The sequence below is a fragment of the Crocodylus siamensis genome, chromosome 5 (assembly GCF_052110815.1).
Source record: "Crocodylus siamensis isolate JL-2025a chromosome 5, ASM5211081v1, whole genome shotgun sequence".
NCBI lineage: Eukaryota > Metazoa > Chordata > Crocodylia > Crocodylidae > Crocodylus > Crocodylus siamensis.
In genome coordinates, this window is record NC_143399.1 from 43,662,227 (window position 1) to 43,684,265 (window position 22,039).

General features: G+C 40.6%; 1 protein-coding gene across 9 annotated transcripts in view; it reads right to left on the minus strand.

The window, feature by feature from the left end:
* Positions 1-22,039, minus strand: part of DNM3 (dynamin 3) — a 366,866-nt gene that overhangs the window by 44,544 nt on the left and 300,283 nt on the right. For 5 of the 9 annotated variants that reach the window (XM_090049990.1, XM_090049991.1, XM_090049994.1 and 2 more), the window contains 3 exons: positions 15,954-16,118; positions 5,545-5,771; positions 3,895-4,131 (listed from right to left, as the gene is read on the minus strand). In XM_090049990.1, coding sequence (XP_089906116.1) covers positions 3,895-4,131; positions 5,545-5,771; positions 15,954-16,118 — 629 coding nt within the window. The remainder of the gene's footprint in view (positions 1-3,894; positions 4,132-5,544; positions 5,772-15,953; positions 16,119-22,039) is intronic. The other 4 variants (XM_090049992.1, XM_090049997.1, XM_090049996.1 and 1 more) reach the window with 1 other exon arrangement.

Here is a 22,039-nt window from a genome sequence, read left to right on the forward strand (position 1 = left end):
GTGGTGCTAGCGCCTGCTTAGGGTCATTTTATTGAAGCAAGTGTGCACAGCTGCATTTTCTTTTAAAATACTGCTGCAGTGTTTTAAGAGAAGGGGGGGAATAATCTAATTTTTGGCAGCAGGGAATATTTCGCAAATCATAGATGCTTTGGCATCAAGCCGTTAACAAAGGCAAGGGGCCTTCACTCGCAAGCTTTGCTGGGAGAGATCCACCCACCTCAAGTGGGATTAATTAAAACAGGCATGTATCATGTGAATAGTTTCTGTTTCCTCACAGAAATACTCAGCACACATAACCCAAAACAGGTTGAGAATCAGAGAGAAGTAAAAAAGAGATTTTTTCCCCCTACTCCCCCTTCACATTTCTTTCTCAGTACAGTAAATGAGGAACAATAAAGACTGAAAAAAGCTCATGGTTTCTGTAAAACTGCAGCTGCTTTGTTTAAATGCTAATAATGTTGAATAAAATCAGGGTTTTTTTGTTTTTGTTTAAGGTAGGGGTCATATTTTGCTAATGAGGTGACAAATTCTCCAATCAAACTGTACTCGCAGCCACACATTCATCAGGGTGGTCTAAATACTTCCTCTCAAAATGATTTCAGTTATTGCTTTTTTTTAATCTTAAAGCTCAGCAGGAATGAGAGGGAAAAATGCTTGTGTTGTCCTGTCATGTTACAAGTTTCAGCTCCAGAATAAAGAATGAGGAGAAGATGGCTTCTTTGAAAGCCTAGAACAACTTAACAAAAAAAAAGAAAAAGAAAAAAAAAGTACAGTATCATTCTTTTCAAGAAGCTTTCATAGGAATGATGGATTCTGGCACTTCAAGGAATCGCTGGAGAAAATGGTGGTAAAGCAGACAAAGGAGAAAGCCTAAATGTATAAGTAAGCACAGAGAAAGCTCAAGTTTCATCAAGACCTCTTCCTTGAGATTTTGTTTTTTTCCCTCTTAATATCTCAGACCCCTTTTTGGAGCTGATTAACTACATTCCTGCTCAGAGTTTTTTTTATTAAAAACAGACTTTAGCAGAAATTCCAAATCTAAAAGTGAACTTTTAATAGACATAGGAGTTGGACACATTACCCTCTCAGGTGACTTCCCCCTACGGCCCCTGCTCAGGGATTTCCTCTCTTCGAGTTTAGTCAGCAGGATAAACTTGACTTTTCAGCACAAATGTGAACCCTTCCTTTATTCTTAAATGTTTGTGTTTTTTAAATTGAAATACCTTCTCAGCAATAGATAAAAAGAATTATAATTTGGGTCAGAAGATGCACTGTAGATCTTTTTTTTAAAAGTCAAATACTAGGAAGTTCTGTAACAGTAGTATAGATGGTTACACTATTAACAACACTGGCTTCCTTCACCAGCAATTGTGTCCCATGCCACCAAGTGTAGTTATGAGCTTTAAATGATGACTAACTAGGCTTCTCTGGGCTAAGACTTACCACCAGGGCTCCAACCAGCTAGCAGCTTATCAGACACAAGATTAAACATGCAACTAAGCCAGGCAGCTCAGGAAAGCAGTATCCATGCAACAAAGCAGGAAAGAGGAGACATCCTCATTCTCCAGGACAGGCAATTAACAATTGCTGGGCCACTATGGTTCCCTCCAGTAGTACAACGGACAAAGCACTGCCTCTTGATTCTTCACGCTGTGTGTGCATTAATAGTATAATGGAGACTATGGTGAAGGAGCCATTGATATCATTTTGAAGCTCTCCAGACTGAGGAAATTCAGAGACACTATTCTACTTATGGTGCTTAACACCTAAAGAAGCAATAGTGTGTTTCACCTCAATGGTCTAATATTTATCAGTAACTTGAGATAACATAGAGTGTATATTGGCATGACAGAGTGCATTTCATGTGTGGCAAATGATGCGTTGCCTTTTCAATTGTAAAAAATACAGAAATGTTTCCTATCACTTTATGTAGTTGATCTGTTTCTTTTCGGTTAGAACAATTATATTTGAAGGTAGAGTTACGTAACTGGAAACCAAAACTGATTTGACAGATTTAAATGAAAGCATTTCAGAAGCTTTTATTCCATAGTGTCAGGTATCCAGACTGTAGCCGTATTGATCTAGAGGCAAAAGGAATCAGAGCTTGGGGTAGAGGTGATATCTTTTATTAAACCAACTAGATGTTTGTACACAAAAAAAAATCCCTTTTTTGGCAAAATAAATGTCTTTAATGTGCCTGAAATCTTGCAATTAAAGACTTTTTTTTTCTTTCTGCAAACATCTAGTCAGTCTAATAAAAGATATCACCTCTACCCCAAGTTCTGATTCCTTAATCCATACATGAAGTTTACTTTAAATGACTATTTTAAAAATTGAAAAACTGAATAGTTACTTTGACATGTCTATGTGTAATCTGCTTAAATTGTCATTATTGGTATTTTTAAATCTTATGAAAAACAGAGTCCCCCAAGTATCACCAAGGGGTTTAAACTAGGGATGTGAAAAGTTAAATGTTTAAACGATAGGCACATTTATACTGGTAATGCATTACCAGTTAACATATAGTGTGGGGCGCAGTCTGGCGGGGAAGGGAAGTGGCACAGTGCTTCAGAGACAGGAAGGTGGCAGGGCAGGCAGGAGGGAGGGAGGAGCAAGGCGTGGGGGTGGGGGGAGACAGGAGGGAGAACTAGTACCCATAGCCTATGAGGTTAAAGAGGAAACCAGAAGGTAGCCTAATGTTAAGCAATTATCTGCTTGTTCACAGGTGCTCCCTCCCTCCCAGAGGTGCCAGCAGCTGCAGTGGGCTGGGAAAGTCTCATACCAGCTGCTGTCCCCTGCAGCTTCACATGAGCTGTGCTATCCGGAAGGGCCTGCCACTGCCACTGCCACTGCCACCCCTTCTCCCCTCCACAACCAAAGGCCCTGGGAGCAGCAGCCATGTATGAGGTGCTGTGTTATCAGTTAACCGTTTAACTGATACAATTAGAGGAGGTTAAACGGATAATTTTTTTAACGATATTTACAACCCTAGTTTAAACCTGCGTCTGTGTCTCATAATTTAGGATACAACTGGAAGCCTTTAAAAACAACCTTTTATATTAATGCATTATTAGGGATATTATGTTATACTATAACTGTAATACTTAACAATGTTACATTCAGATACTGGTAAAAGAAAAACTGACAATTTCTTAACTGCTTTCCCCCAAAATGGAAAACCTATAAAACGACCTTAAAGTATTGATGAAAGACAAAACCCCAAATAAAAGAGGACAGAGACAAAAGTCTTTGTTCCTTAACCTACCATGTTCTGCCATATGATTTTATATAAGTTACTTGCTATAATGACTACAGTAAGTACACTGTGGTTAGGTATAGATAGCTTTTCCACCACAGGCTTTGTATTTTTGGACTGAATTTGGACTTTTATCACTGTTGTTCCACTTTTAAGTGGCTGATTTTTTTTTACTTAAAGACTCAGTAGAGTCACTTCTGGTGATACCATCCTGTGATTCCACCTGAATGGAATGGATGAGTTGAGCCATCTATGCCACCATTCTCCATGTTACATTGCAACAGGGTCTCACTAACTCTTGTGTCTACCTTTTTACTGCTCCCTTCCACACCTTTCAACTGGATGCAACAGAACAAGCATTTGTTTTGCTGTCAGACCTACAATCTGTCATTTCTTTATTTCAATTCACTTTATACTTGTCTTTAAGTTAAAAATTTCTCATTAAATCATTGAGAAATAAGCTTTGGAATAAAAAATAATGGATATTTCAAAAATCAGTCTTTGACTTCCTGGAGTGAACAGTCTTTTGCTTTGTTAACTCTAGTTTTAAGAAGATTGCATTTCAGTTTTCCACGCAATGTCTGTTATTCTATAGGAAGAGAACCATGCCCAGCATCTGGAGTTATTCAACATCTTACCTTGGAATGCTGGGAGGAGCCCGTGTTGGCCGGGATGGAACCTGAGGAGGTGCTCCAAGGGCTTCACTGCTGCTAGGAAATGGGGGTAATGGTCCTGGACGGAACGGGACTGGTGGAGCCCCTGACTGAGGGCCTGGAGATGGGATTGCTGGAGCAGGTCCTCGGCCAGGTAAAGGTCTGGTTGGGGGATTATTTAAGGTAGGCCTCCTCTGAGTTGAAGGACTTGGAGGAGGTGATCTAGTGAATAATCAGAGATTAATGAAGATCTACACACTTTTTACATGGAATCCAGAAACTCCCTGACATCTCTAGCCATCTTCTGAATGTTTTCCTCTGCTCTTATATTGTTTTAGTTCTACAGGGCATAATTTAAGCAACCCAGTATTGCACAGATCTGGTATTATGTACTTGCAATAATGCTTTTTTGGATTATCTTTTCCATGCTCTCATCCATTTCTAATCACTACTCAGAGCTGCTTCAGATTCTCAAAAGAATGTCTACTGTTTTGTTAAATGCTATCAACCCCTTAACCACAAAACTTAGACAACACCCAACAGTCCCGTAGGGAGTAGCTATTATAATGGTCAGAAGCAGATGTACAATTGCAAATGTCAATATAAAGGGTTTAGTATCATTAGTATTCTACCACTATTTTATTAAGTTAATTTATAGGGAAGGATATTCCGTGTCTTTAAGGAAGCCATAAGTAAGGAGCACTGAATTCTCAATTGCTTGTAAGCGGAACCAAAATTAGACAAAGGATTTGGGTTAGATTTTAAAAATGGGACTGCCAGAGCTTGGAAAATGGAAAAGTTAAAACTCCTAAAAATACAGGGAACTTTAAATGGGAGGATGTAAGTGATCACATGGTTTGCACTACTTTGCAAGCACATCAAGTAAATAGAGGATCAGCCAAGTCACAAAGTATGCCACACAGTCTTCTGAGAGTCAAGGACAAGGTTACTAAGAACCTCTGTTGGTATATATATAAACCAACAATCCTATAAACCACTCTGGCATTTAGTTGCCTAACATATATGTATGGAAGAATTTTGGACAAAAAATATCCTGCAGGCAGATCTGGAGATACAAACACCAAATTGCAGATATTCTGGTGCTAAAGAGATCACAGTAGCAACTTGGAAGCCAAATCTGGATGATGAATCCCACAGCTATGTCAGAATACTAGGTTCTCAACATATCAGAAACAGCAATGCCAGCTGAAACAGAACTAAATACCAAAACATCTCAAATGGAGACTTTATAAGTGCACTTTTCCCCATGTCCTCTCTAGAACAGAATAGGAGACTTGGAGTGAAGCCTGGTGGTTTGACTGGAAAGAACACTCATTTGGGCAGAGAAGAATTTTGAGCACACTGGTATTTAAAACCAGTTTACTTGAGAGATTCTTGGGTTTGCCCAGTAAAAATAACATACCTGCATGATCTCCAGTCCTCAAGTTTGGTCGGGAGGCAAAGGGGGGGGGGGGGGACAAAACTCAGAAAGACCCAATTTTGCAAGAACTTTCAGCTTCTTCAAAAATTTCCCTAAACATGGAGGAACACTTGCCCTACATGGGAAATCAGTAGTTCTGAGAATCTGTTCCTTTGTCTTAATCTTCATAGCAAACCCAACCTGAAGATCCTTACCTTCTGGATTGCTGCAGCCAAGAATCATCAACAGGTGGCGGTGCAGGGGTAGATATAGTGGTAGTGCTAATATCGCCAATGATTGCCAGAGCTTCTTTAAGGGCTTGGTACATGCGAAGCATCTCATCTCGCCTCTGAGCCTGTTCTGCTGACTCCTCCATCAAAGTGTTTTGGTCCTCAGAGGAATACAAATGAGCCAGGAGTTCTGCATTTATGAATTCTTTTACCTGTAATATCAAACAAAAACCCCATTTCTGGCCTAGCTAGTGGCAATATGGTATAGCATGAACACAGAAGTGACAGAAACAGTACAGTGTTGCTCTTGGAACACTGTTGCACCAAAGAGACTATTCCAGACACATGAGAAGATTAGCAATCTGGAGAGATTGGAGCATCCCTAATCAGTGCCGAAAAGAAAACACTGGAAAGAGAAGTCCAATGTTCATCTTGGAAGAGATAGCTGTAAACTTCACTTCTAGGTACACAGGGACAGGTCAGCATATATCTACTCTGTCATGCACCTTGCTATCCTAACACCCAGCCAGTTGTAGGCATAGCTTCAGTGGTTTAGATAATCTTAGACGACTCAGGTTGTGGGAAGCCAGGTCTAGGAGTCACTCAGGCTTTAAGGGGCCAACCAGGGTTAGGAGGAGCATCTGGAAACCAAGTGCCAGGAAGCTGGAAGCCCAGAGGTCCAAAAAGCCAAGTTAGAAAGCTGGAGGGTCGAGCAGAGCTTGAAATCAGGGCCCAAGCCAGGCTGAGCCAGGAGTTGGGTTGAGGGATGGACCAAATTAGGAAGCTGAAGGGTCAGGCAGAACACAGAGTCCAAGGGTGAGGTGAGTTGGGTAGTTGAGAGATCAGGCAGAGAGCCAATAGAGGTGCAAGCTATGAGGAACAGTGAGGTGTCTGGATAAGGGTTGAGCCTTGTTTCCCAAACACTTCCTCTTACAGCTCAGAAGTTTATATGGGAGAGAGTGAAGGGTCAGCTGACCCCAACCAGTGACTGATGGCAGGGAGCTGGTGGACAACTAGGCCCAGATGGAGGTTTGCAGCCATCTATGTCCAGCCCAAGTAATCAGTTGGGGAGGTGGCAGACTGGGGCGAGCAGCTGATCCAGCAAGCCAAGATTCTGGGTTCAAGACAATCTCTCACTCAAGTGAATGAGGAAAAACATGAATCTCCTAGAACTATACCTCTACTAGTTAAACCAGTAATTGCTTTCTGAAGTGCTGGGGAATGAGGTACTGGGAAGTTAGGAAAGTAATATCTTACTTAACAAATTTTAAGTGTGCTGAAGAGCACATTTCAAAACTATATATACGTATTGTTACTATGTAGCTCTTTATAGGATCACCCTAGACTGAGACCACAGTTCATCACAGAAAGATATTTTCTGGTGTAGTTCTGCACAAAGCATTATGTGGTTCTTTTGCCTTCCTTTGAGGCATATGACATTGGATGCTACTGGAATGATCTATATCTGTAAAGTGACCCGTGTGTTTCCACCTTATTTCAAACTGACTTCTAAACTGCTTATAGGTAGTAACAACATTTTTGGCCCATTTGCAAATGGGTGACCTAGAGGAAAATGACATTACCAATCTCATGAGCCTTCTAGTTCTCTTAAGAATGGGGGCTTCTATATTTTTATAATTTCTCTTTCAGAATTACGTTTTAACTAACATTTCACCTACTGTTCATCACATCTTTCACCTCTAGCAACTTTGTGTAATTCTGAATGCCCAAAAATACACATTATAGAGCTGAAGAGAGCAGTCCCAAAGTAATCTAATTTACTATACCAATTTCCTGATATGCCAGCTCTGATTATGGAGATCTGGGACACATTAAGACAGCTAAAAAACTAGAAGTATTCTGATTAAATAAGGCTGTAGTTAAACACACTGAGAAATCAATTGCTGACCAATCCTTGAAAATCTTTTGGGATTTTTTTTCTGTTCTTTGGATCTGTTGCTAACCTGCTTTTAGCTCTATAGCATTAATTTGAACTGGGAATGTTAGCAGTAATACATTCTCAAACATCTTATTTTATATGCCTGAGTCCCTCTTGAAGAGGGTTTGGCACTAGTTAAATTAATTTGATTTAAAAATATATTATAGTGATATTGGAACAACTTTGGGTAGATAAGACCCAAGACAGCGGTCTCTTTGAAGAAGAATTAGGATCTTCCAAGTCACAGCTGACCCCAGTCCAGGAAACACTTGGTTACTAGAAACCATTGTCATTTCCCATTCGTGTTCAACAGGAGATACACAAATTCATCAATATCTGCAATTTTTTGCTATGAATCTCATGTTGTTTTTCAGTGGATACTACTGATCAAATGCCAGAGGACACGATTTTCCTGAACCTCCACATTAAAAAGAGTTATCTTAGTTAGGTAATATGAAAATATATTGAATGGAATGAAAATTCAAATAGTATCACTTAAAAAAAATTCTCAAATTTGACTAAGGGTAGAGCTGATCCTAAAAGAACAGTTAGGCATCAACAGATGTATGCACTGCACCACCCCTCCCTTTTGCCTCACAGTGCTAAACTGGGGCTTGGGTCTGGCAACACTCCTACCCCTTGAGCAGTGAGCAGGGAAAAGCCTGGGACGGTGAGAGCATGGTTGGGGTTTACATCCCTCCCTAATTAGAGCATCCTGCTGGGGTCTGGCCTTGCCCCCCCTCAGCTCAGCACTATGGAAGGGAAGGGAAGGCTATTCTAGTACCACCCCCACGGCTTCTAGTCTGAGCCCTAGCAGGCATATGCCAGCATTTCTTCAGTCCAGAGGGGATGTCCATGTAGTTGCAAACCAGTTCACCCTACGCAGGTTAGACTGACCTGCAAATATTGAATCAATTCAGGCTCAGACTTTTGAATGTCTGTCCCTAGCCTTAGACCACAAATATCTGTTTGAATAGCATCAGCCTGCAAGTGTTATCATGGTAGATTCCTGTGTGTTGCAAGCAAATCTCCTTTCATGATTGCTGAAACCCTACTGTAATGGCAGAATCACTGCCATTAGGAAGCTGGCCCATGATCCTGGCTTACGATCAGGCCAGAAATATGGGTTTTCCATACTTGTGATTTTGAGGCTCGGAAAAGGAGAAAGAAACGATCTCTTTGCAAAATAAGGTCCTTCCAGAAAACAAAAGCAAAATTATAGCAATAGTTTAAAAAGTGTCCCCTGAAGGTTTCAAAGTTGTAATGTACAGAATTATAAGGTGGGAAGGGACCTTGAAGGTCAGCTAGGCCAGCACTGTACAGCTATAGCTATGTTATTCTTAAACCACCCCAGAGAAATGCCTATTCCACCCTTTCCTTTGGCAATTGGCTCCTCTGTCCTATTGTTCTTACAGAATCATAGCACGTATTTTAAGTGCCCAGTAGCACAGTTCCTAGCTCAACAGGAATCTAACATGGAGGGACAAGTCAGAGTGGGCTCGATCTATAAGGGAGTATTTGAGAGACAGCTCAGCCAATCATGAATGAAGTTACCACTTTAACTGGAGTTAAAAGAGCAGTCATGGAAATTAGCAAGAGGCAGGTGAGAGCTACTGCTACCATGAATTTACCATCAGTAATTACTATAAAGTATTTTTCATAATATTAATGATTTATATTAATTTAGAGTCAGCTCACCAATACTGCTTACAGAATATATGGTATCTAGTGTACTATATTAGAAATACCTAGGCACCATGAGACCTGAATTATAGTGCCATGAGGCCTTTAAACAACTAGCGGAAGGAAGATTCCAAATCACAGGCTCTCATGGGGGACTTCAGTCACTCTGACACCTGCTGGGAAGGCAATGCAGCAGTGCGCAGGCAATCCAGGAAGTTTTTGGAGAGTGTTAGAGGACTTCCTGATGCTATCAGGATAGACCAACTAGGGATTATGCTCTTCTTGACCTACTGCTCACAAACAGAGAAGAAGTGGGGGACGCAGAAGTGGATGGCAACATGAGCAGCAGTGACCCATGAGATGATTGCGTTCAGGATCCTGACAAAAGGAAGAAAGGAGAGCAGCACAGTATGGACCCTGGCCTTCAGAAAAGGAGACTTTGACTCCCTCAGGGAACTCATGGCAGAACCCCCTGGGAGGCCAAGCTGAGAAGGAAAGGAGTCCAGGACAGCTGGTTGTACTTTAAAGGAACCTTACTGAGGGCGCAGGAACAAACCATCTCAATGTGCAGGAAGAATAGCAAATGTGGCAAGCAACTAGCCTGGCTTAGCAGACAACTCTTTAGTGATCTTAACACAAAAAGGAAGCTTACAAGTGGAAGCTTAGACAAACAGCTTGGGAGGAATGTAAGAATATTGCCTGGGCATGCAGGGATGAAGTCAGGAAGGCCAAAATACAACTGGAGTTGCAGCCAGCAGGGGATGTGAAGGGTAACAAGAAGGATTTCTATATGCATGTCAGCAAAAAAGAGGAGGATCAGGGAAAATGTGGGACCCTTATTGAATGGGTGATGCAACCCTGTGACAGATGATGAGGAAAAGACTGTAATACTCAATGACTCTTTTACCTCGGTCTTCACAGGCAAGGTCAGCTCTCAGACTATTGCACCTGGCAGTACAGTTTGTGAAGAAGGTGAGCAGCCCTCAATGATACATAGAGACTACTTAGAAAAGCTGGATGTGTCCATGGGGCTAGATGCAATGCATCCAAGGGTGCTGAGGGAGTTGGCTGATGTAGTTGCAGAGCCACTAGCCATTATCTTGGAAAACCTATGGCAATTGCGGGGTGGGGGGTGGCGCTGGATGATTGCAAAAGGGCAAATATAGTGTCTATCTTTAAGAAAGGGAAGCAGGAGGGTCCAAGGAACTGCAGACCAGTCAGACACACCTCAGTCCCTGGAAAAATCATGGAGCAGGTTCTCAAAGAATCCATTTATCTGCACTTGGAGAAAAAGGTGATTAGGAATAGTCAGCATGGATTCACCAAGGACAAGTCATACCTGAGCAACCCAACTGCCTTCTATGATGAGATGATTGGCTCTGTGAATGCAGGAAATGCAGTGGACATAATATACCTTGACTTCAGCAAGGATTTTGAGACCTTCTCCCACAGCATTCTTGCAAGGAAGCTGAGGAAATATGGGTTGAATGAATGGACTGTAAGGTGGATAGAAAACTGGCTGGATTGTCAGGCTCAGCTGGTAGTAATCAATGACTTAACTTGTAGTTGGCAGCCAGGATCAAGTGGAGTGCCCCTGGGATCGGTCCCAGGGCCAGTTTTGTTCAACATCTTCATTAATGATCTGGAAGATAGGATGGATTACACCCACAGCAAGTTTGCATATGACACCAAATTGGGGGTTCAGTAGATACACTGGAGGGTAGGGGTAGGATTCAGGATGTCCTAGACAGATTGGAGGATTGGGCCAAAAGAAATCTCATGAAGTTTAACAAGGACAAGTACAGAGTCCTGCACATAAGGTATAAGAATCCCATACACTGCTATAGCCTGAGGATTGACTGGCTAAGCAGCAGCTCTGCAGAAAAGCACCAGCGGTTACAGTGGACAATAAGATGGATATGAGTCAGCAGTGTACCCTTGTTTCTAAGAAGGTTAACAGTATATTGGGCTACAATAGTAGAAGTGTTGCCAGCAGATCAAAGGAAGTCATTATTCTGCCCTATTCTGCACTGGTGAGGCCACATCTTGAGTACTGTGTCCAGTTTTGGGCCCCCCACTATAGAAAGGATGTGAACAAGTTGGAAAGAGTTCAACAGAGAGCAATGAAAATTGTTCAGGAGCTGGCACACATACTTATGAGGGGAGGCTGAGGGAACTGGGTTTATTTAGTCTGCAGAAGAGAAGATTGGGGGGCGGGATTTGATAGCAGCCTTCAGCTACCTGAAGGGTGGTTCCAAAGAGGATGGAGGAAGACTGTTCTCAACAGTGACAAATGACAGAAAAAGGAGCAATAGTCTCAAGCTGCAACAAGGGGTTTAAGTTGGGTATTTGGAAAAACTTTCTTACTAGGAGGGTGGTGAAGCACCAGAACAGGTTACTTCAAGAGTTGGTGGAGTCTCCATCCTTGGAGGTTTTTAAGGCCCAGGTTGACAAAGCCCTGGTTGGGATGATCTAGTTGGGGACAGTCCTGCTTTGAGCAGGGGGTTGGACTAGATCCAACTTGTCCAACATATGGCCTGTGAGCCACCATGCAGCCTGCCAAGCTGTTTTCTGAGGCCTGAGGTGCTGCAACAGGAAATGAAAGTAAACACTGTTTAGTTTCCTTCCCACCCCTTGTCCCTCCCTCAGCCCCTCAGCAGCTGAATGACGAACATGGACTATGAGGTAGTTGGCTGCCCGGTGACTGCTGAACCTCTCTCCGGGCGGAGCAGGGCCCTTCTCTCAGCTCCCCCGACTGCAGCCATGGAGGCCGGGGCAGGTGTGCTCGCACCAGGCGGGTCCCAGGGCCCGGGCCAAGGCGCCCCCCTCACCCCTATCACGCAGCTCCTTTAAGCCCTGTGCCAGGGACAGTCTGCACTGCATCAGCAGGGAAGGGGTGGCGTGGTCTGGTGCAGGGATGAGCGTGCAAACGTGGAACACGGCTGCCCAACTGTCAGCAGGGCCGCGTCTCTGGGCAGGATGCTGAGGAGCCTGCATGGGGGTGTCACATGCATGTGTGTGCTTGAGAGAAGGAAGCACAAGGTCACACTCGTGACTTCCTCCTCCTCCATGGGAGCTAGGGGCGAGGAGGGAGGTGGGCTGCACACACGTGGCTGTGTGTGAAGTCCAGGCTCCTCATCCCTGATGGAGCTGGGCAGCATCCTGAGGTGCTGCTTCTCCTTCTCCTTACTGCTGTTGCTGGAAGCCAACAGCTGGCTGCTCTTCCATAGCTTCCTCTACCTGGTGCTGTATGCCCAGGTGTCCCAGAGCAAGCCTGCATTATGCTTCTTTCATTCATTGAGAAGTGAGTAGAAGCGAAAGTGTTTATTTTAGTCAAGTGTTTGGTATTATTTCATTGTTGCTTTTCTATTGTTTTTATTTTGGATTTTAAACCACATTTCCAGATCCATTTCATTGTCACTTCCTGCAACTTCATTGGTGTCAAAAGTCATGTGACATCACTTCCTGATGTGATACCACTTCCTATGAGGTCTCTGAATATGGCTCGCTGGCCCACTGGGTGATAAAAAGTTCATAATCCAGCCCCACATTCTCCTGAGGTCCCTACCAACCCTATTTTTCTCTGATTCTATGACCCTATGATAGGTGCATTTTGTTTGACTGTGTTTTCATCTTTAATGGTAATTTAATACATTTTTTGTGGTAAGTTTCCTTTTCTTTTAAAGTAATCAAAATCACCATAATATGTAATAGAGGTAGAATGTAATGATATAGGTATTAGGGCTGTGCAAAGCTTTGGTCCTCGATTTGATTCGGCAGAAATTCGGCCCGATTTGGTGGCCAAATATCCAAATCCAAATAGAATCAAAGGACCCTGCAATCTCTCCAAATTGAATCGGAACCCTCTGAATCGGTTCAGAGAGATTCGGAAAGATTCAGTGATTCGGACATAGACACAGCTTTAAATGTTTTTCCTACATACCTCTAGGTAGCAGGCGGCTCGTGAGTTCTGTGATGCTGGGGCATATGGAGTGTCCCACAGGAGCGCAAGGGGGCCCCCCTGCACGCTCCCCAGTGGATCCGGAAGTGGACTGGAAGTACTTCTGGTCTACTTCCGGGTTCACCGCCAAGCACGTAGAGGCCCCCCCGCACTCCTGTGGAACGCTCCATCTGCTCCATCATTGCAGTATTCACGAGCCACACTGGTACCTCAAGGCATGTCGAAAAAACATTTAAAGCTATGCCTATGTCCAAATCACTGATTCTCTGAAACCGCATCAAATCTTCAGATTCGGATTTGGCTGAATCAAATCAGGGACAGTGATCCAAACCAAAGAATCGAATCACTGTCCCTGATTCAGGCTGAAACTGAATCTGAATTTAATAGGGCCCGCTTTGCACACCCCTAATAGGTACGTGCCTCAAGACATGCATTAAGAACAGCATTCCTCAGAATTAATTTTTTTGCTCTACAATCAGTCTGAATCTGATACACGTCTCCCAGTTATAAGCACCTTTTAAAGACATCATCGATTAGAGAGGAAAATCTAAAAGCATTCATGAGGTTGTAACTGACACAAAGACTAGTTCCTTGGATTCAATGTTTCTAGTATTCTGGAGGCAACTGTATTGCACTATATGAAATAGAGGATAATACAATTAAAAAGGAGCTTAATTTCATTTCTCTCTCAGTGGGAGGGTTGGGATTTCAAGATCTTCAGGGAACGTAAAGCAGTATAGGATGACTTTCAACACAGCTCCATTGCTTTCCTCAACACTTTGGCTTGGTCAACAACCATGATTCAAGCATTTTTTGGATGTCAAGTATTTAAGGATGTAATTTTTTTTTAAGTAATAGCTTAGCTCATTTTTTCTTAGACTGAACTTCAAAGTTTTTCATTTCATAATGCAGGGAAACAAATGCCTTAACTTTCAAGCCTCGTTCTTCATGTACTCTTAAAGATTTTGGGTCATTAGTGCAATTTAAGTTACAAGATCGGACCACAAATATCTGCTAGCTTAAACACAGGGCAGGGACTATAACCGAGAGGTCAGTTTCAGAGAGAGATGGTGTTAAAAGTCTACCATTCTTCTGTGCCATCGTCACCTGGCATGCTTTAATAATGAAACAGCTGCAGAATTTCAGCTTACTACAGTACCGGAGTTCTGAAGCAAAGCATTTATTTTCAGAGACCTTTAACTTCTTAAACAATTCCATATGGGGATGTGAGTGGCAGAAAATTTAATGTAAACTTTCAAAAGGAACTGCTCACCAAACTCTGTGCTTTATGAAAGGGAGCTGGAAAATATCCCTTTCAAAAGGCAATGGAATCATCCAAAGTCCAAGAAGCAAGGTCCAGTTGTGATCTCCAGGGAGCAGAGATAATATCTTCAGAGATAATATCTCCATGTACACACACAGCAATTATAGATTTGTGCTAATTTGGGAAAAATGTTGAAGTTCAGTTTGTTTTCACACTCTTTTGTGAAGGCCTCCAAGTATCTTGCATCCAGCGATTATAAAACATGATTCAAATCCTGGCTTCCCTAATCCTAAGGAATGGAAACTCCCTTTCCCTCTGTATGAAGATCTTGTTTATTCTCTACCAACTAGTGAACTCTGTTCAAACCTCTTTGCTTTTTCCAGTGCAATATAAATGCTAGACACAGAAAGATCTGTTAGCCTTCCTTACATATGAAGTGTTTTTTAAATTCATACATGAATACTACAGTTTAGTCAGATTTGATTTATATTGTATTCTGTTTACAACAATTGATTTTTTGTTGATTTAAAAGATCTCAAGCAAGGTGGCATCAGTGACTGACAGAGGCTGTTATATCAAATAGTGATTTACTATAACACAGCAGTTAGCACCCTGGTAGATAAGTACCAGGAGAGATCCATTCAGGATTCTGTTGTGGAGTGAAGGTTTAGATTTTCAAACAATGGGCTAACAATGCCAGTGCAAAACTAACTTTTATCGTGGAATCTAAAGATCTAGGTAGGAGAAATATAAAATAAGCCAGACAGATGCATATATTCCCTCTGCTTGTCTAAAAAATACCCCAGCATCCAAAGGACCTCAAATACACCATTGAAAGATAAGTACAACATACTACACTTGCCTGATTGTATTTTTTTTTAAATCCATATATGCCCAATGAGACTTAACTGAACTCATTCTGAAAATCCTCTAGCATCCTACAGTTATCATGCAAAGCGTTGGAGCTCCTGACTGTACACTGTAATACTTTGGCCGTATCACTACAGAAAGGTGCTGTCCTCTGTAGTAATTAGATAAGGTTTGCAGTATGTGATATTCTACATGCATGTGTTCCTCTCCTTGTTACAATGCTGCTGATGCTATTACTGCCTTTAATCACATACTACACATACTCCTTTCACAGAAATCAGCCCTCCAAATTTAAGGTGCATGGTTTGTTTGTTTTTTTGCCAGAGTAGAAGCATAAAGACACTATGCTATAAAATGGCTGCCAGCTTCTCTCTCAGTAAGCCAGCAGGAAAGTTAGAGTCTAATGTTAACTCTTTCATTTCATAGATGTTCTCAGCTTCCTAACAGAGAGAGAAGCATCCATTTTGCAATATAAGCCTCTATGAAAGAGCCAGGTCTAGGCCATGACTCTTGACAAATTTTTTCTACATTCTGTCTCCCAAAAAAACAAGATGCATTTCTTATTTGGGGTGTTGTTACGCCAGAAAATATGCTATTTAAAAAGTATTATGTCCTGTAAGCACTGAAAGTTCAATCAAACATTTAACAAGAATTTAAAACTTGATGCTGTTACTCACATTATTGATCATAAGGTGCATGATTGTTTTTGGTATCAGATCTCGGATGCACTTATTGATAATAGACATGTAGGAGTCTACAAGGTTGCGAATAGTCTCCACCTGCCTTTCCAGTTGTGGATCCATGGAGAAATTGTCTGCTTGGCCATTCTCATCATTTTCAGTCTATGCAAAAGCAAAAATAAACATAAATGCTTCTTCCCAAGTTATTAGCTCCACTGAAAGTTGAAACAACAGGTAGAATAAAACTTGGTAATATGTCAACGTAATTTTTGATATCAGCATGTTTGGAAATGTACTTGTCATCAACCTGTTTTCCATTAGTTCTTAACATAAGCAAATCAGGATCTGTGACATTAAAGGGGTCCATTTTGAGAGGTTGTTTCATGCTGTAGGTTCCATTACAATAAAGAACTGAGGAAGTAGCTGAAACCCCATGAAATTTTATAAAGTCCCTTCTTGCACTGCCTGGTAGCGGACAGTCCATATTTCAAATTCAGCCTGCCAAACTATCTGTTGCTTCATGCACAAAGTAGCACTAGAATCCTAATTTGTAACCTCCACTCCTACGGATAAATGATATCCTTGTTATTAAGGACCAACTCAGCTGTCACAAACATTAACTCAGCTACAAACACATTAAACGTGACTGTAGGCATGTGTGTCTGTGCAGTCAGTTTGGACTGTTTGAAACCAAGAAAACTACTGTGCAATTTGGACTGTCTGAAAATAAGAAAACCAACATGCATTGGTTTTATATTAAATTTAACCTGGATAATCCAGGGTACAATCATCCTTTATCCACACGAATACAAAACAGGTCTTGATGAAAATGCAGAAGAGAATTTAAGTGTTTCTGGTTTTGACCCCACCACCTTAAATGCTCAGCACTACATCAGAAAACGGTATTTTAAGGTGCATGAAGTTAGGCACCCCTACACCTGATGCACAGAAAAATCACAAGTGCTTTGGAAAATCTTGGTTTTTGTTGTATGCATCATTTACACCTTCACTACCAAGCATAATTTTTTTTAAACAAATCATAAGGTGACACATGGGCTTCATGCTAACTCTTTGCAGAAGTGTGAATTTTGCCCCAACAGAGTAAACTTAAAGTCAAGCCTTCTTTTTTAATACATTAAAATGAGCATTAAAGAGGAAAAGATATCACCAACAGGGAAAATGTCCACCATGCAGAAAGCCATTTTTTCCTAGAAAATCAGGGCATGCTTTTAGTCTTAACATGTAGGTAAATCATTTAGAATAGCATTTCACAATTACTTTTTATAAACTGCAGCTTAATCCAACAAAAGGAGGGAAGCCACACTTGTCATTTTTTCATTACTGAGCTGAGAAAAGTCTATATACCATTTAGAAAACAAAACATGCTGGTTGTCATTGCCTTTAAAAGAACAGGTTGCAGCAAGTTTAAAAGGTTAAACATTTTTAATTACAGCCAAACTAATGGAAAAACAGCTTATCTAACACTGTTAAAATAATGAAGAGTTTCCTACAAACTCGAAGATGGTAAATGGCTCTGAAGAACTGTAAATGATGGAAATTCTGTTCTGGATTCTGTAACACCAGTAGACACACTAACACACAAACCTGAGCCATTCTGTTAATGTACTGCATATGGTGGAGTCACAGAGTGCAGATTGAATGCGTCTTCCCCTCCCTTACCCTGGGCTTGGAAAGAAACAAGCAGTAATTTCCCCTTCCAAAATACCCAAAATAAATGGAAAATCATACATCTATGGAATTTTTTCTTTTTGCCAAGTAACTGCAGACAGAAAATGTCCCTTTCCCAGCTCCCTCAAATCTAATGTGAATACTCTATCACCTCTTCCTCACTGACTATATAATGTACAGTATGTCTACGGGGTTTTTTCTGTTTAAATTACAGGATTTCAATAACATTCTTTGATGGTTAAGCAGCTAAGTGACAGATGTTTATCATTATCCTCATCAAGGGAACATAAAATAAAAATAGTAATTTGTCTCTGATCTTTAAGGTGAATGGTAATAACCTGCAAACATTTAACCTTTTCTATGCGGGTTCATTGGTGATATTTAAAAATGTGGATAACACTTCAAGAGTCAATTTTCTTTTTCAAATGGTTAAACAGATTGAACTTCATACAGTTGATGTATTTTTCTTTTCTTTGTTTATTTGTAAATTTGAAAGAAATATATTTTTAAAACTCTTTCAGTAATAATAGTCTTCACTATTTATTGTCTTTTTACTGGGGTCTCTTGCTTACATTTTGAGGTCTTTGGGGCAGGGAATGTCTTTCTGTTTGCATTTGAACAATACCTACTCCTGTGGTGTCTTGATCCACAATGAGGGCTCCTAGACAACACTGCAATTATAATCATCATCATCATCAAAAAGGGCAGTAAGAACCAACTACAGGAATTATCAGGCTGACTCCAATGTTTTTATGCCTGAACTGTCTTTCAAGGAATGAAGGTACTACATAAAATCAGATTTAAAAAACAAACCAGAAAAGATCTAGTACAATCCCACTCCATTTACATTTCAATATTTTAAAATTGCACAATTTAAACACTATGGAACATGAAACACTAATGTTAGTACAACACACCTTTAGCAAGGCATACAAAACTATCTGAATGCATTCCAATTTACAACCTTCTAATAGGAACAGGTTGATGAATCAACCAATGACAGAATAACTTTAAAAATCTTCTCTTTTTATAACCATGTGACCATTTATTAAACATGTTTAAAGGTAATGACTAAACTGTTCCAGCCACTGGTTTATTTATGAATACTGATTTTTCCTGCATACAATGAGAGAGAGAGAGAGAGAGTGTGTGTGTGCGTGTGTGTGCACGGATGGGGGGGAGGGTTCAGTATGAAGAAAAAAGGGCCTTTTCTTGAAAATAAGAATAAATATTAGTAAGTAACTGAGTAGCAGCTTTGGCAGCAGGGTTCTCTCCAGGTAGGTGGGTGGCAGAGAGGAAGAAAGTGTCATTTTCTCTCAACCGAAGCAGAAACTGCTATTACTATACTTTCTTGCTTGCTGTGTGCACCCCAGTTTCCAGTACCTGAATTCCGGGGGGGAAAAGGTACATGTCGTGTCTTAGAAAATATGGTAATTCTTATTGTTGTTCTCAGTGAATTTGGTTGAAAGAGCAAATCAGTCAGTTGTTGGGCTAATGAAACAGTGAACAATATGGTACCAATAACTCTATGTAAAAATAAAGACAGAACTACTATATTAGTAGCTGGTTCTGTTTTGCAGAATCTTACTTGCAAAATTCTTTCTTACTGGCCTGGATACAAGTGCTGACACATGGAATGAAAATGGCTGGAGAGGGGATAAACACTGAAGATAATCCAGCTTTGCAATTTTCCACTGGCATGGTCACCTGTGCATGTAAACTGTTCATGCAGCTAAGCAATTTGTACCTCTCATATGACTACTGGCTGCTACCCTCTCCAAATACCTTTTGGTGCCTATTTGAATCAGTGGTAGCGCTTCATGTTTCTTCCACAAATTAATCCTACCACATAGAGGAAAGTGGGAGAAGGAACGTGTAGACAGATTGTGTCAACAAAGCCACTGGAAAAGGAAATCTAAGAAGCTAGGAAGCAACCTCCCTAGCTCCCCTCTAGTTATAGGAAGAAGCCCACGAGCTTCCCTTCAGTGCCTCTAATCATCCTATCCAGTGGCAACAGTTCATTCCTTCTCCTTTTACCAGAAAAAGAACATATTTCTTTCCCCCTTATTCCCCCAACCAGAAGCACATGTTCCTTTGTATTGCCCCTAGAAAGGGCAAACAAATAGAATTAATATCCTGGGCTGCATATTGATTTTTATTACTATTCAGAGTATTTGAAGTCTGTTATTTGTCAACAAAATTTTGCTAGTTACCAATATGTGGATATGAGTAATTTTTTACCGGACCTATTTGCTGTGGTTATTTAAGTTAAGTTTGCTATCCGTTATGATCTTCATTAGTGGTTTGTAAAAGCAGTATACCAATCACTTAAATTGACTCAATTATGGGAGGTTTTGCATGTAGGAGGAACAACAAGGAAACAATAAGAAAGAACACAGAGAGCACCTATACACATGCCCAATACCTGCTCCGAAGTGTGCTAATTAGCAAACACTGGAGCTAATCAGCATGCTAATTAGAGTGACAGAGCCGACTCTATTAATCGAGCTAATTAGCGCACTCCAGAAGCTTCAGTGTCATGTGTATTATTCAGCATCCCTGTGCTTCAAAATGGCAGCAGGGGCACTTTAACTAAAGTTCATTGAACAAGATGCTGTGGATGCCGTAACTAGACTAGCTCTGAGAGCCACTCTAATTAAAGCGCCCACCCCGGAGCACATGTAAAGACACCCTCTATGTTCTTTCTTATTGTTTCTTTGTCCTTCCTCCTGTGTGCAAAACCTCAAACCAAGATTTATTCAGAGAATAAGTGAATTAGATTCATCCTGGAAAAAATGAAGTTAATACAGTTAGTGAAAAATAATCCAAAACCACAGAAACACAATAGAAGAGGAAAACCTCAGAGCCTTACCAGTGAAAGCAGATAACTCAAAAGGTAATGTGGCATCTAGTACTATGTGTCATGGAATAGAGATGCAATATTCCTTTCCTACTCCACGTTCCCATCAATTGTAAAACAGGAGAAATAACACCTGTGTACTTTGCAACAGCATGGTAAATCTTAAATGATTACTGTTTAGAAAATGCTTTAAGTTTCTTGAATAAAAAGTGCTTATGAAATGCAATTTATGAATTAGTGTTACCATTCAGTTTCTGTGATGTAGTCACATAGAGCCATGGATTCAGGCATCTTCTGTATCAGAAGGAAGTAAGGTGTTCGGAGAAAGACAGCTATTTGGATTGAAGGGTGACGAAAGTGATGCATAAGGGACCATTAAAATTACAGGTGAAATCCTGGCCGCACTAGATCCAAGAGGAATGTTACTGCTGACTTCAAGGGGAATAAGATTTCACCGTACATGTGCATGTCTATGTAACTAAGGAGAGGAGACATAAGTCTTCAGGAAAGCTGCAAGCTCTCTGGAGTAAAAGGTGTTATTCCATGTGGTACAAGAGGATGTTACTGAGTGTAATGGGTTACAGTTCAGAAAAGAAACAGTTCATGAGAATATAGGATAATCTTCCCAATAGCAAGATTTATAAGGGTGTCAGAGTTTCCCAAAGAAAGTGAAGGGAGTCCCATCACTTTGGATAGTTAAAATGAAACTGGACAAAGTACTGAAAAAATACACTAAAAGAACAGACCTGCACTGGCCACACAGGATGAATGAACAGTATCACTAAATTTCCATGATTTTATTACATATCGGGCAGCTGCCAACAACTTTAAAAAGAAAGAATGAAAGAAAGTCTTGCATAATGTTTCAGATTTTCAGTTCCAAAAAGGATGATTTGTCAGTTATTTCATTAAAAGATTCTGAACAGTAACATGCTTTCTATTGTCAAACTAAATAGTTCATTAAAAAAAGATGAGAATGAAGCGAAATAGAAGCATTCAGACTGCTGGGGAAATGGTTGAATCCAAATGAGAGCAAAGCTATGCATGAAATATTTTTTTTTAAAACAATGGCTGTGGTAAATAACTTAGGTATGGCTGCTAAATTTGCCAGAAAACACTCCTTTAAATTGAATTTCATTTCTTTGTTTGCAGATTAAAAACTCTACTACAAGTCCAAAAGCAAACCATTCTATCAAGCAATCATCTGCATCTGTAGAGTACATCTGATGAACGCAAAATATGTTTTATCTATTTTGTGTATTAAAGAAAAGTTCCACTCGAGCACAAGTATGCAACATACTACATTCGCCCTCAATCCCCAGCCTCACTCAAGCATCTTTACAACTGCTTCTTGGGATATTTTTTCCATTCCATTTTTATGCTGTATGTATAATTTGGCTAATATATTCTTGAATGTGCATAACAGACTGTTGTGCCAAGTGCACGGATGTAGCCATGTGATGGATTCTCACAGCAAGACTTTGTTATTGAAAGAAACCACAAGTCAATGACAATACATTATTTTCCTGAATTG